A 17216-nucleotide genomic window follows, 5' to 3' on the forward strand; every position below is an offset into this window, starting at 1 on the left:
TGTAAGCTAAAAAATTACCCAAAATTTAACATCGATATAATGTTAATGCACTTAGTTGTATATATATAATTTTCTGAAATAAAAAAAAAAGCACTTTTGTGATCATTTTTTTTCTTTCAAAATTATGTAATTAGTATGCGGTTAAAAAAAATTAAAGATATTATTTTTTTTAATTGTAATGCATGAGCTTAGTTCTTATCTTTACATCTTTAAAACATCACATCTTCAAGGCTTTTCACTTAATCCAGTAAGAAGTTTTTTCTTGTCTTAATTGCTGTTACACTCTCTCTATAAATATTGATGCATTAATTCCTATGTGTTCTCTCTCCCCCCCCCCCCAAGAAAATCAGTTCAGAAACAAGTATGTTTAAAAATGAAATATAAATATATATTTTTTCTACTTAGTGTATGCAAAAAAATAAGCATAATTTTTTTTTGATTATTTAAAAAATGTCTAAAAATTAAAATAGTGATTTTCAAAAAGTGTGAAATAAATAGACTTATAGGGTAAACCAACCAGTGAAGGAACACTACCCAGTGAAGGAACATTTCATATATATTGATTAAAAATAAGAATTTGAAAGTTTTTCTTTAGATTGATTGGTAACAATACGTTACTGCCAAACAATAGGAAGTCATCTAGCAATGTTTTGGATTACCTGGTCAAATAGACTTCTCTGGAAAAATTTTTTGAATTTGTTATTATCTCTGCAGCACCCTGTTTCTTTAAAAAAATTATAAGGTGAGTGTTTGTATTTATATGTTTGAAGTGGAATTAATTGCATGTAATTATTTTTCTCACTGTGAAAAAGAGAATTGAAAATATAGTTATTGAAGTTACGTTTTATTATTTTTTAAGCATCATAGCATAATAAAGTACTGTGATAGGGGGGTGTTTATTCACTGGATCACCAAACAAGGAAAAACCAGTGAAGGAACAAGTGTTACTTTACTGGGTTTTTTTTTCTAAGTCAATGAAAATAAAAGATAAACTTTAATTTTCTTGTACCTTTAGTGATGTTCTGCATCAAAAGTATGTTAAAAATACAAAAAACAACTTCTTACCAGTAAGGGAATAGGCATGTTCCTTTACTGGGCATTGATTTCCATGTGAATGAACAGTATGTATTAATATGTTAACACTTTAATTTTCAATTCATGATTACAAAAAAAAGTTAACATTTTCCAAGTATTTATATGTTATAATTTCAAGAATAGACTTGTTTTTAAATATTTGTATGACTTATAAATTCACAAAGAGCATTAAAAAATAACCAAAATTAAGTGTTCATTTACTGGAAAATTTTGTGTTCCTTCACTGGTAAGAGCTGTTCCTTCACTTGGTCTTCTTACTACTTGTTATTTGAACCTCCAAAGCTTTAAAACAATATTATGTAAGTTCTTTACAATTTTTTTACATAATTTGCAATTAGTAACAAATATGTTGATACTGCCATTTAACTAAAATTACGAATTTTGAAATTAATATGATTTTTTAAAAGGCAAGCGAAGCTTAAGTGTTCCTTCACTGGTTAGTTTACCCTACATTTAAGAGACAAAAATATGAAAAATGGAATTTAATATTTGAGCTTCTTTGGATTTTTTGTGCTAAAAAAATTTAAACGAATATGTGACTGTGTGAGGCTTTCTCCATTTTCTAATTCCCTCGAGTAAAAGTTAAACTATCCAGGAAAATAAAGTAAATTACTTTTCAAATGGTTTTGTTTCCTGTGCTTGGATTGTTTTTGCTACTGATTCCAACAATTTTTCTAGCATCTAACTAGAATTTTCATTTCTATAAAACTCTTGAATTTAGCTTACTTAACTCTAAAAAATGCATGATGAGGGTATGCCCTTTTCTCATTTGTAACTTTTATTACAATACAGAACCACACTATTGACCTTCAAGTTTCACTAGAAGTTTTAATGATGAATCTATTTTGTTTCTATTAGCAGTGACAGAATGAATTGGTACGAGTAGTAAAAAATTGTATTGATATGTAATGTGAAAAATAGAAAAAGGGAAAACTGTAAAGTTGCGCAAAGAATGAAAAGACCTGGTTATACTTATTATGCTTATGTAAGATTACATATATTCTGTGAACAAATTTATGTTTAGAAATTTTTTCTTGTAATACATATGAGTTGCAACTCATTTTGCTCTATAAAAAATTTGCTCAAATGAAAGATTGCTAAAACTAACTTTGAATCATGAAGTTTCAGCTAGATTCTTATTGCAGCAAGCTCTCAATTCTTGACTTAAATGTAATCAGGGCTCGGCGCGAGTCACTTTTCTCACTAAAAGTCACTATCTTAAAAAATAGTAACTTTTATTTACTATTTTTAAGCCCTTGTCACTTATCTCACTTTTTATTAATTGCATTCCTCAATTTTCCTTTTTCAATCCCATAAAAAACTTTGCTTTTCCCTCCCCCTTTTTGTCCTGTCCTAGTGCCTCACCCAAATGGGTGATGGTAAAGCGGCAATAAAATTGCTGATTCGCGAAATCAGCGTAAGGAGTTTCAAATGCTATATGACGTCACAGTTAGAAATTTCACGTTCATCTGGTTCATTCATCATCTATCCTACTTTCGTCTGCTCTGCTTTGGATTTTAGAATTTTATGGAAATTGGAATTTCATTTTCTAGAATACGCTGGATGCATGGGACTTGTTTTTCTAATACAAGGTTTGTATTTTTATATATTTATATATATTTAATGATAATATTGTTTAAAATAAATATAATACAACATATAAATATACGTTATTATTGATTCCTAATCATATACTTGTCGACGCCATTATTTAATAAAGTTTGCAATCAAATCTGCTAAATTATATAAATTTAACTAATTAAGAGTTCGTCCAATAATTGATTTTGTTCATTAAACGATCGCAGCAGCTACGAATTTCGCTTTTCAATGGAGATAACTGAACGAAATAAATGAATATTTTAAATAGGAAAATCTGGTTGAGTTTCAAGTACCACCAAAACTAATTAGACTTGTAGAAGCAAGCATGTCAAACACCGTATGCAGAGTCAAACTTTTGGGATCTTTATCGGAAGAAATTAAAGTAAATAGTGGAGTCAGACAGGGAGACTCCTTATCCTGTCTCCTTTTTAATGTTGCTCTAGAGAAAGTTATAAGAGATGCTGAAATCAATATCAGAGGCAACATATTTTCAAAATCTATTCAAATATTGGTGTATGCCAGGGGTGGGCCAACTGTGGCCCACCGGAAGGTTTCATCCGGCCCGCGGACAGAATTTAACTTGCCAATCCGTGGCGAATATAAGCAATATACATTATATATCCATTTTCTTGTCTACTTTGTTTAGAGCTATTTTTGTTCTTTCTTTTTTATCAAAGTACTGATGACCTTTTTACTTTCTCCATTTTTGTTCTACAAAACATAAATTGATGGAAATAGTTAGCTTCACACAGACAGCTTCAATTGGTAAAATGTTGAAAGCAGAAGTTCATTGTAGAATAGCCGTCAATTGGCTCCAACGAGCATTTGTCTTTTTCGAGGAGCAGACACATGGAATCAAATATAGGCGAATTGTACTTCACATGTTGCAGACAGCACATTTTAAGCTCCAACGAGAGGATTTTTCTACCGGCTCGAGTTCTAACATCACTTACTGCGTATGGAAAGATTGCACACAAACAATGTCATTGTAAATAATGGTGAAATTATTTAATGCATAAAATGGCTATTGCTTTTTTGAGTTATTGGTAACTTTTTTTACCCCAAAATGGCAACTAAAAGATGCAGAGTTGATGTAGAGTGCCATGCGTTTAATTTTATTTTAGAAGTGAGAATTTTTATTTTAGAAGGTTTTACTCGGCCCACCAAGCTTTTTTTTCTCGATTTTTGGCCCTTGACCAAAAAAAGTTTGCCCATCCCTGGTGTATGCGGATGATTTAGACATCATTGCATGAACTGTTCCTGCATTAAAAGAAGCTTTCCTTTCTTTGGAGCTTGCTGCTAGGGATATGGGACTAATCATCAATACCGATAAGACCAAATACATGCCTGTACTTGCTAAATTAAATTCTAGTGAATCCTATCTGGAGATTGGTTCCCACAGGTTACAGACTGTTCAGAATTTTACTTACCTTGGTTCAATTGTTACTGCTGACAATAACATAGACAATGAGATTCGGAGTCGTCTAATTTGTTCAAATAAGGCTTTTTATGGTTTAAAACGCTTTTTCAAATCATCTCTTTTATCAAAAAATACAAAACTTTTACTCTATAAAACATTAATTAGGCCAATACTTACCTATGGCTCTGAGACCTGGAACCTAACTCAAGCTGGTGAAAATAAAATTGCCATTTTTGAGAGAAAAGTTTTGAGGGCCATCCTTGGTGGGATAAAAATAAATCCTGGAGAAGACGATATAATACTGAACTGTATAAAATCTACAGAGAGCCAGATATTGTGAAATTCATTAAAATAAATCGAATAAACTGGGCAGCTCACATTTTCAGAAGGAATGATGATAACATATGGATGATAACGTAACGAAGAATGATGACGTATTCAATACTCATGATTGACAAATGATTCAATCTTTCTTAAGCCAATAAGAAGAAAAAAACAAACATAAGAGGACAATGCCTTGAAACTTTTCGTTTTTTAAGCACTGTTCAAGTACTTCGTTGAAGCTCTTCTTTCATATTAGAAATCAAAATTTAAAAACTAATTTACTACTGAACTTATTTGCTATGTTTTTCAGTTAAAAGAAAGACAAGCTAGATGATTTTAAAAATTTTGTGAGAATAATAATAAATGAAGAAATCCCAAAACTCCCTAAAATAACATGAAAAATTTTCGAACTAAAATAGAAGAAATGATACTAAATGAGATCATTGATGCTGAACTAAGTTGCGGTAAAGTTTATAGATAATTCCTTCAAATTTCTTTCTCTTATTTTTAAACTACTGATATTCCTTTAATTTACAGTCAAAAAATTTGTTTAATAATCTACTAAAAACATAGAAATGTAAGATAAAAAAAACTATTAAAATATAAAAAGTGATTTATAGGACCATAATTGGAAGAATCAAAGTTGAAGATTAAATTATTATAAAGGATAGGTTGAGATAGTTTTTTTTTTTATTATTGACATTACAATACAAAACTGCTTTATATTTTTTTTATACTAACTAGTTTTTCATTCCCCTGTTATACCATCTATTAACATGGAAGTATTTGTTTATATTTTTTTATTGTTTCAGTCTTATGATTCCTTCATTATTATATTTTAAATTTACACTAAGGAAAATTTCCTTTAACAATAATGATTCAACAACAATTATAATGTATTTATATACATTCATCACAAAATGGAATTGTTTTATTTAAAAATAGTATATTTATTAGATGCTATGATTTTTTTAAATTTTATGAAGGATTTTTGGCAATATATATAAAATAATAGTTAATATATTTTATTCATTAAATTTAAATAAGTTTTAGATTGTAAATAAGTAATTATTTGTAATAATTATTTTAATTGTATGAATAATAATGTCATATTGTTTTTATTTTAGAAAAATATTAGTTTACCACATTTGTTTTTTGAACTTTTATTTATATAAGATTTATTAAAAAATGCCTTTAAAAGGTTAATGGAGGTAATGTTAAAGGTTAGGTCAATGCAATGGAAGAAAGCTAATATTATTTGAAACACATAATTCAAATTTTCTGTCAAAAATTTTTTTTAATTTTTCAAAAAGAAAAAAAAAAATATTGTTAAATTGCTGTTGACTGGCATACAAAAATCTCCCTTTTCAGAATTGTATAGCAGTTGCAGTAAATGAGTAAAAGAAACTAACCCCTTGGGAAAAAAAAAAGAGTTTTTATTGATGAGGCGTATGGCTGGACCAATTATTTTTTTTTTACTATTTCATCTCAATCTTTCTCAGTCGCTAACACATTTATCAAATTTATTTATTAACAAATCAATTAGAATAATGAACTAGTTAGGATGAAGGAAAAAAAAATGTGATGAAATTTCACTTTTTGGAGGATGCCCAGCAGCAAATGTGAAGGTATTATATGCTTTTTTTTAAAATTCATGTTTTAGTCACAAAATAGCATCACCAATGTAGTGAACATAACGCATTCTCTGTATTGCAATTTTTCAGTTAAATTCACTTCATTAACCTTCATTCCTTAACCATAAAAAAATTCAAATGAGGCTCCCTAAATTCAGCAGAAGAAATGTGACTCTTAATTTTTAAATTGCGGGTCTTTTGGACCAGTGACTAATTTTTCTTAAATTATACTCTTGCTGTTAGTCATAAAACATACCAACGTATAAATTTTTTTTTTTTTTTTTTAAATTAATTTACTGTGCAAATTTTGTATATGCTATAGAAAACATCAGGTGGGCAAAGTTACCCCAGCTGTCTGAGTAACTTTGCCCAGCAGGTTTTAGAATTTTCACAGAAAAGCGAAAAAAAAAAAAAAAATACTTTATCACTACAAACTCTAAGCATGAAAATTATTTTTCTTTCTCCAACTAATAGAATGCATGCATTTTTTAGTAGAAATTTAAAATTTGGCAAAGCAATCCCAGTTGGCTTACATTAGAAAATTATGTCACATTTACAGCTCCGCATTAAGGCTGAAAGTGGTCACTTGCATTGCACCATTTTCAAATGCCTTTTGCATTTGGAGCTAAAGTAGTTTTTTGTTTCAAAAAAGAAGCCAGAAAAATGTGCGCTGTCACATTTTCTGCTGCAGCTGCTTTTTACATCATCATTTACGAATGACTTAGCTTCTTGTTTTGAAGCAACAGCAAGATTCTACTGGAGAAGTATCTTTTATAACAATCGTTTTTGGCCTCTTAAAAACCTGTGTTATTTTAGAGGCTTTTAAAATGATTTTAAGGTTTGTTGCGATAAAAATATTTGGTACTGCAAAAACTAAACTATTATAACTACAGTACTGCAATAACTATATATATATATATATATATATATATATATATATATATATATATATATATATATATATATATATATATATATATATATATATATATATATATTAAAACAAAGATTTAGCTATAGCGACAAGTTGACACTAGCTTTGATAGAATTCTGCCGATCACTTCTTCAAATTTTTATGTTTAATAAATGGATGATGATTTTTGGAATCTGTGGGGCTTATACCACCTTGCATAGTTTGGCTTTTGAAATTAAAACAAACTGATTTCATTTCAACTTATACTTATTTAACTTTTAAATGGAACTAGACTAAAATCATTACTATATATCCAACACATTTATAAATTCGTGAAGTTAATTTCACATCCTCGAGATCAATTCTCTCTCATAATTTCTCAGACTCCACTCATATAACGAACAGAGATTCAGAGAAACTGTAAGGGCTCCCCGAACTACAATTTTTGGGAGGATTCTCATTTTGTGGAATTAAATTCGCAATTTGTCCGAATCATGAATAATCATCTTCAATTATCTTTTTAATCTTTTAAAGAAGCATATTTTAAAATTGTAAATAAAATTTCGTAGCTACTAATTAATAATCTCTTTAAAGATTTTATTTTAATCTTTAAAGTGGTAGCAAGATTTATACTTCCATATTTTATTTAATAAATTTGATTTAAAATGATCTTGATCTATCTTGTTGTTTCTATAAGTAATGAATTTAAACATATACAAACTATCTAATAATAATTGTTGTGTTTTTAGATACTGATGAAATTTCAGAACTTTATTTTTATAGTAATTTTTGCTATTTTTATTTCACTACCACTAGAAAAACTTTAAAAAAAAGTGCAAGTATTGGCAAATTCGAAGTAAACCTAGCCTATCATGAACTTAACAGCGATCACCTACCTATTGTTGCCACTGTTCCGTTTAGTAAACAGGACCAGAAATACTACCGAATGGATCTTATTTCACCACGTACTCCATAATCACTCCTTCCTCAATAGTGATCCTGACTCACAACAAATGATTAATGAAGAAATTGATAACCTGATCAACGTTATACAAGATGCATACAAAAATGCCTCATACAGCACTGAAATTAAACGATTATTATAAATTTCCATTCTACATTAAATGTCAAATTAAAATGAAGAATAATTGAAGGAAACTATATCAGTGAACACTGGACCCAAATATTAAAAATCTGCTGAATAACTTAAGCAAAAGTATAAAGAAGCAAATAGACGAATTTAAAAAGGATACCTGGAATGAAAAGGTCGAGAGTCTTACTATTAAGGACAAAACAGCTTGGAACATGGTACGATCTCTAAAGGCGAGTAAGACCACTAATATGCCGCTAAATGGCAAGACTTATTCCGATACTGATAAATGCGAAATTTTCGCAGACACAATGGAAAGAATATTTTCGCTCAATAATGATCCTATTGATGCAAATTCCGATGACATTATAATTAATGCTGTCAATAATTTCTTGAAAAATGACTATCAGTTAACCTCAGATCTAGCCACTATGGAGGAGATTACCAGTATTATCACCAAATTTCAGAATAATAAAGCTCCCGTTACTGATAATATAAATAACCTTATGATTAAAAATCTCCCTCCCACATCATCGAGCAGCTGCTAAACATCATCAATGCTTGCCTGAAACTGAAATACCCCCCCCCCCCCCAAATGGAAACACGCTTAGGTTGTGCTCTTCCCCCAGCAGGGGAAAAATCTGCTAAATCCTGAAAGCTACAGACCTATTAGTTTGCTGACCGTGTTTTCAAAAATTTTTGAGAAGATAATCCTCAACAGACTAAAGCCCCATCTCAGTTTTATCCTGGATGAACAATTTGGTATTCGAAAGCACCTATCCACCACTAAACAACTAGTAACAATTATTCAGGATATTAACCAAGGATTCTTCAAAAAAGAAACAACAGCGCACCTGATGGTGGATGTGGCCAAAGCCTTTGACCGAGTCTGGCATCAGGGCCTTATGGATGGTGTTTTCTACATTAGGGAACGCTGCAAGCTCGGTACCACCTAAATTTCCGGGTTATTGTTTCCGTTGTATTTTAAAGCCATTTGGCATCATTGTGTTTTGAGATTCTTACAAACAATGTATTTGATTACTTATTACTTGTGTTTACAATGCTAACAATACTGGTGTTTACAATGCTAAAAGAGTTAACACTAACGTAAGATGGTGCACAGCTTGCAACAAGAACAAACAGTAATAAACTTATGGAAAGAGAATATATCAAGACAGCCAAAAAAGCGAGTTATTCAAAATCTAGCAACCATGTCTCCTTTTTTATCAATATATCTCTAAAAAACTGAAACAAATTTTCACTTCAAACTCACCAGAATTACATATTATCATTAACATCTTATGAAATATGGCAGATTTGAGCTCAGAAATTATCTAATTTATTTCTTTTATTGAAAACAAAATTATCCGTTTGAAAACATCGCCTATCAGAATAACATGTAGTAAGCAGCTGCAAACTTTTTAACCGGAACTAGAGTAGGTGCCGAGTTCGAGATTGTTATTGTTTACATTTCTATTGAAAACACCATCCATATACAAGCTCATAAATTTCAATATCCCCAAAGATCTAGTACTACTAATTAATAATTATCTGATAAACAGAACTTTTCATATTAAGATCAATACAGCCGTTTCTTCCACTAGATGCATTAGAGAAGGAGTTCCGCAAGGATCAATCCTCGGCCCTGTGCTTTACGTAACTTATTTGGCTGACTTTCCAAATTTTAATAATATGAGAAACATCACCTCAGCCTTCTACGCTGATGATACTGCCCTTATGAGCAGATCCATAAATCCTAAGAAGTCAGTTACAAATCTCAGTAATATCATACCTCATATCAAAGACTGGTGCACAAAATGGAAGGTAGTCATCAACACCGCCAAATCTTCACTACTAATTATTAGAAAATCAAGTAAAAGGAAAGTTATTTATCCAAACATTACTTTTTTCAATGATACAATACCGCTAGTTCGAAAGGCCACCTACCTAGGTGTCACTCTTACTAGTACTTTAAACTGGAATTCCCATATTGATAATATGACATATTTACCCCAACCTGCCCCAATTTAGGGCATACGGGTAAATGTTTATTGAAATCAAGAAAAACAGAAACGAACATAAAATACAAAATGTGCAAAAATACGAAAACATTACAGAGTCTGATGGCAACAGCAGTAAAACAATTAAAATGCTCCGAGAGTCCCGCCTTATATTGCCGACGGGACCTCCCTTATAGTGAGCCAAAGACACAAATGAAAAATTTTACAACACATCGCAGGAAAGTACAGTTTGACATACAATGCATCATGTGCAGGTAGTACATAGGATTAAAACGAGTAATAATACATTGTAAGTTGGATCGCTAAGCCAAAGCAATCATTAACATTGTGATAGGTTAATAAATGTCACAAAGTATAAACTGTTGATGTATTCAAGAACAGTAAAACATAAAGTGAACCATTAAAAAAACGTGTACCTGAAGTGAACATAAGAAGACATTAAAAGGTCACAGGTAAACGGAGGTCCCAAGTTAATATAGGTCAAAGAACCAATGCAGTTGATGACAAATTGACAACAGGTAAGACAGAAGAACAAGGCGTAAGGAGCCAAGAAAATCTCAAATGTAAAACAAAAGGAGGTAAAGATGTAAAGTGGTAAAACAAACAATTATCAAATACAATTAAAAGGCGACGCTAAAATTTGCAAAGCAAGGAAAGGCAATGTAAATAAGCCAATTAAAAAGCACAATGTAGTGAATAAATAGATTAAAACAGAATTAAAAAGCGAATAAGATAGATAAAACAGCAAAACATTGTCAAAATAACGGGAAGCGTACAGGCGGGCAGCCCAACAACCTGGATTGAGTTAAGTTCGTGTAGAGCGGATCCAAAATGTCGTCAGCGGCGAGTGCGTCCTCCAGGGTGCGTTTAATGATGTCTTTAATAATTTGCCTCTGTTTATTAGTCCTGTACCAAGATCTTATGTCGCCTCTTCTGTCAAAACTATTTCCTCTAATGGTTGCAAATTTTTGACAGTCAAGCATCAGATGTTTAATAGTCTGATAGTGACCGCAATATTTACACGTGGAGGATTTTTGAAACATCCTAGCTTGGTGATCTCCAAATAGGAAGTTAAATCGCTGGATAAAAAACGTTCGTTAACTGTAGGTATCAAATAGTGTATGTGTCTCCCGTTTGCAGAGCTGCGCCACCTGTCCTGCCATAAAATCCTACTGACCTGCCTCTGTCTATGTTTGACCTGGGGTTTTGTTATGGTGTAGTGAAAGTCCACCCCGCCCAATACGGTGCCCTTTTTGGCTAAAGTATCTGCTTCCTCGTTGCCAGGCTCCCCCGAGTGGGCTTTAATCCAATTGAATAAGCATTGTTCGTTTTGGACAATTGCCTTAACTTCTACAAGGGGGTCTGTTGGGGTTGGGTTTTCAAGGGCCTGCAACGAGGACTTTGAGTCAGAAAAGATGGTGTATTGTTCAATAATGTTATTGTTTGCCCAAAGGGTAGCCAATTTGATTGCCGTAAGTTCGGCGGAGTAGATACTACACTCATTATTTAAGCGTGCGGTCTGTTCGTAAATAGTATGGTTATCCAGTTTCACCAAGAAACCACAACCCACCCGATCTTCATTAGCGCCTGTGCTTTCGTTGGTCACCTGTTTCCTACTACCATCGGTGTAGAACTCGTAGCCAACGCCCCTCGGTGAACCGAAACCCCTACTAACGATCTTTAACTTCGTAGGGTCATACGCAGGGACTGAGTAAGGGATATAATTTTTAAGTTCATCTGTTTGATTGTCGTTGTCGTTAAATTCCTCTGGTGACCAGGTATGTCGTTTAATTGAAATAGTTGCTCTAATTTTTAAATCAATAGGTGTGACTCCTTCAAGTATTTGTAGTGCCTCCGTGCTAGTTGTAGAGTAGCATTTAGTAATGTTGAGCAGTGGAGTTCTTTGGATAGTTAGGAGCTTCTGGTTTATTTTAACTTTATTTTTATACCACACGGAGGCACCATAAATGATTTTCTTTTGAATAGCCTGCAGGTATATCAATTTCAAGATATTCGGATTAAGTCCCGATGTGGCTCTACTGAACTGTTTTAGTCTGTCATAGAACGCGATGATATCTGTTCTTAGATACTCCAGGTAAGGGATCCAGCTCAGCCGAGGATCGAGCACCACACCAAGGTATTTCAATGTTTTGTTGCATCTTACATAGGCCGTCCTGGTCCCCTCCATTTTTAAGCGAGGTGTTCTCTTAATACATTTCGCGTCTTTGGGGAAGGTTATAAGTTTTGTCTTGTCGGGTGAGAATTTTAATTTGTGGCTCCCGGCCCAATTAACCGTATTTTGAATAATTTCGGTCCCCAGCTTATCGAGACGATAAAGAATGGTGTGCTTCATTAAAAGGAAGACGTCATCAACAAAGGCCAGTAGTTTGCAATCGTTAAAATCAAAGCTGGTTAAAAGAGAATCAATTAAAATTAGCCATAAAATTGGTCCCAGTGATGATCCCTGTGTAACACCAATATTAGTTGGTAAAATAACAAATTGATCATTAAAATAATAACAGACATGTCTGTTGTTAAGGAAATCGTAAACACCCATATTGATAATATTCTTAACAAAGCGCAAGGAGCCTATCGAGCTCTGAAACCGATATTAAACTATAACTCAAAACAAAACGAACGCTATACCTCCAATGCATTTGACCAATCATCATCTACGCAGCCCCTTCATGGAGCACAACCACTGCTACTCAAAAGAAGAAACTGGAGAGTACTTAAAATAAATTTCTCAGATACATCACTGGAGTTCCCAGAGCCATGAGAATGAAAGATCTAAGAAGAGATTTAAAAATCAACAAAATAGGTGAACACATAGCTGAACTATGTGCAAGTTTCTTCAGAGATGCACTCTCTTGTCATACGGGCAACTACTTTAAAAACTTTGATTTTGAGCTCATCAAGGACAACATAAAATATAGCTCGTCAACCGCCTTTTTCCTATCCGATGGAGTTTTGTCCCGTAAATTTTGTAAATACTTGTGTATATTTTTGCGCATTTATTATGTATTTTTCCTATTTCTCTGAGGCTACTGTGCACCAGAGAAGCTCGGGGGTAATACCTCCAGGGGAGGCAAGGCAGTCTGCCACAAAAACCTCTCTCTCTTAAATTTGTTTGTTTAATCTCGCTACTTCATTTTAATTTTCTCTCAGTAAATGTTACTGAACCCCAACTGTAAGTTGTGCTTCGGCGATTTATTATTTATTCCGACTCGGATGAATTAGTTAGAGCCGCTCGCGGGGCTGATGCTAAGATAACCACCACATATGAGTATGAGAATAAACCTAGCAACAATTTTACCTTGGTCCCAGTTGAGCTCAAATCCTATAAGAACATGCACCAAGGGAATAATATTGGGATGTGTAGCTGTTTATGGGCTGAGAAGATTTATTACATCTAGGTTTCTTTCTAGAAAAACAAAGTTCTTAATCTACAAAACTCTTGTCCGGCTAGTCTTGACATACGCTTTTGAAGCTTGGACAATGACAAAATTGGAGGAAAATTGTATCGCAATATTTGAGAGAAAGATTTTGCGGGATATACTTGGTGGTGTAAATGAAAACAATAACTGGAGAAGGAGATTTAACTTTGAACTGTACGAGATTTATAAACAACCTGATATTATTAAATACTTAAAAATGAATAGAATGAATTGGATCGCCCACGTGATTCGAATGAGTGACGACAACACAATAAAAAAGACACTGCTTTTTAGACCCACTGGAAAAAGAAAGTGGGGAAGGCCGCTGTTGAAATGGGCTGACTCAGTGGAGTCTGATTTTCTCGCAATTAATGAAAAAAATTGGAGATCAAAGATAAATCGGAAGTCGTCATGGAGAAATCTTCAGAGGAAGGTATTGGCTCTCATTGGGCTGTCTAGTCAACTATGATGATGATGATGGGATTTTTTAATATTTGTCCTAAAATGGCCTATATTGGCTAAATAATGGATATAAAATATCTGGAAAATCTAACAATTCTATATAGGACCGATATTGGTAGTAAAATGTCTTTAAAATATCGGGTGAATCTAACAATTTTATATAGGACCGATATTGGTAGTAAAATGGCTTTAAAATATCGGGTGAATAGGAAAATTCCATATAGGGCCAATATAGGAAAAATAACGGTCCTTTGCACCCTTATTGAGTGAAGATTTATGAATATTGGCCCAATGAGGGCCAAATTTATTTTCTATGAGGGAAGTTCAATTTGCCTATTATATAAAATCAACATGCATGCAAAGTTTTAAAAGTCCAATCCATCATAAAATCAATTTGACTAACAGGTAAGGAAAAAGATTGTCTATATCCTAAGTGAAATAATTTTTATGTGTGAGAATCAATGGAACTTTTAATATAGTTTCATTTATTCCTTATTCGAAAAAGGAACGTTGATATTTAGTTCAGAACACGTGATCGAATTTTGAATATAATAAATTTATTAAAATCTGTTAAATTACACTCACAAATTCGAGACAGTAAAGTAAAATACCACAACCATTGCAAAATATAGGATGTATTTCATTTGCTGGAATAAAAAAAATTAAATTATTTTATTGCTAAATATTTTCAAAATATGTTAACTTTTTCCATCAATATATTACTGATTTAACAAATTCATACTCAATTATTCTAGTTAGTTAATAAAATAATCGATATCAATAAATAAATATTAAAAAAAAGAGTATTTTTAAGGATGAGTTCATTTGCTAGAATAAAAAATTAAATTATTTTGTTGCTATACGTATATATATAATATTTTCAAAACATGTTAATCTTTTCCATATTTACGTATTAAGTTTCGCATTTTTTAAAATTACGGCTCACAATCAAGATGGTTTTCGTTTCCATTTCAGTAAGACATAGTTTAGTTGAAACAATATGCATTACCATCGACCGGAAGAATTAAATTTTCATGTGTGAGATTTTAAACTCCTCCTATATAAAAGAGTTTGGTATGGTTCATATTTTTATAAGAATAAAATTGAGTGTAAGTTTTTTTTAATATGTTTTCAGTTCAAAAAATAAATTTTGACATTAAAGGCTGTCCATAAATGTCACATTCACTTCAATATTTTGACACCTCTCCTTTTAGGGGCAAAGGTCATCATATACCCAACCACCCTTGTCACAGAGTCTGCCATATAGCCCTACACCTCGAGTCACATGTCATGCTATCTAACTTCTCTTTATACCATATCGCCCCTGTCGTACGTCCTGCTATCTCACTTCGCCATATGCCCTACCCCCCGTGCCATTTGTTTTGCTATATTATAGTGGGGCTTTGAGGAGAACTCCTCCAGATTAAATGTCTAGGGCTGTCTGCTGCTTTGGTTACAAGCACATTTCTAATGGAGGTGCAATGGAGGAATGAAGGTGTTGATTGGTTTACTCATGCTGACCTATGCAAAGATCAAGACAAAACTATTCATCCCACATTCTTATTCGAAGTGACTTTTCCTTGTACAAGGGCGCCGGCAGAATAATATAAAAGAGGGTGCAACCCTCTAACAAACTACCCCCCCCCCCCGAAAGAAATTTTTTTTTTTAAATATTCTGTTATTACATTTTGTTTTTTTATAACATATACTTTCATCTGTTATTTTTTTTTTTTAAGATGCATTTCTTCACTGTTAGCAAGATATTTAAAAAAAAGTACAAATTTCTTGTACTTGCAAATTTTGCCATGAGAAACTGTATTGATGGCGCTGGCATTGTTTTGTTATTACATATAGTTTCATCTGTTAATTTTTTTCAAGATACATTTCTTCATTGTTAACAAGATATTTAAAAAAAAAAGCACGATTTTCTTGTGCTTGCAAATTTAGCCACGAGAAACTGCATTGATGGCTTTGGCATAGCTACTGACTTTGAAACACAAATAGCTACTAACCGTAGTTTTGTATACTAGCGTGTTTGTGCACGCTTATCTTTGGTATTGATTGTGTTGATGAAGTTTTACAGTTGTGAGAAGTCAGTTTGTGTTATACGCCTTTGTTAAACTAAATAACTAATAGGAAATATAACATTATTTATATTTTATTAAATGAAATTTAAAAATATAGCTTAGATGTCTGCCAAGTTTGTGCACGCTCAGTGTGCATAAGGAAGGAATCAACGATGACTCAGAATTCATTGAAAAAGTTATAAACAGATTTGAACAGCAAACAAGACGATTACAATTCTTGTTTGATTAAACAATTTTTTAATTGTTATCTATTAAATCAACAATTACTTAATTATTTGCTTTTGAATAAAAATATTTTTAATAAAAAATTTTTATAACAAAATTGTTTTTCTGTGTCTCTTTAATTGTTTTAAAAAAAGCCAGGGGGTGCAGGTGCACCCCGCTGCCGGCGCCCTTGTCCTCGTAACCATGGTACCCGCCACAACGCGAGACAGATGTCTGGAGGAGTTCTCCTGAAAGCCGCACTATACATTAGCATCTGCAAGCAATTCAGAAACAAAGTTACGTTATAGATCATGTATCAAATTTTATTTTTAATATTTAACTTATTGTGTGTGAAAAACATTAAGGTTAACTACGAATAAAAATAACAATTAATTATAAAAGATGTAAAAAAATATTCATACAAAGGAGCATTCAAAAATAATCAACTTCAGAATTATTTCGACTTAAATCTTATCTTCACTTTATGAATGCAAACTACTCCTTAAAAAATTGAATTAAAAAAAAAACCTCAATATTAGTTTTTCTCAATGAAATGGCCATCTCATTTCATTAATCCCATTATATTGTATGAACATTTCTAAAACTAAAATACAAAAAAATTCTCATAAAATAATAATTATTCTGGAATTTTTTCCTGCTACAACTCATCCTTTCTTGGAGAAGATATGCACGGCCGAAAATTACATAAAAATAAATAACATGAAAATGCTGATTTTAGATTTTACTTTAATCAAAATGTGAGTTGCTGTTGTCCAACTTTTTGTTACCCCCTCTCGCTACCTTTTCCATTCACTCCAAGCGTAAAATAGCTTGTGAATGGTCCTTTTGAGATTAAATCGATATGATTCTACGTAAAAATAACAAATGACTAAGCATATTTTTATTGATAGAAACAAAATCACTTAATTA

At 32.1% G+C, this 17216-nt stretch overlaps 1 protein-coding gene across 1 annotated transcript; it reads right to left on the reverse strand.

The window, feature by feature from the left end:
- Nucleotides 1-11078: 11078 nt before the first annotated feature.
- On the reverse strand, nt 11079-12284 carry LOC147810881 (uncharacterized). Its single transcript, XM_087162134.1, has one exon. It carries the CDS (start codon nt 12282-12284, stop codon nt 11079-11081), a length of 1206 nt encoding a protein of 401 aa, XP_087018260.1.
- Nucleotides 12285-17216: the final 4932 nt, after the last annotated feature.

The sequence above is a fragment of the Parasteatoda tepidariorum genome, chromosome 4, assembly GCF_982258835.1.
Source record: "Parasteatoda tepidariorum strain Cologne lab strain chromosome 4, Ptep-v5.0, whole genome shotgun sequence".
NCBI classification, from domain to species: Eukaryota; Metazoa; Arthropoda; class Arachnida; order Araneae; family Theridiidae; genus Parasteatoda; species Parasteatoda tepidariorum.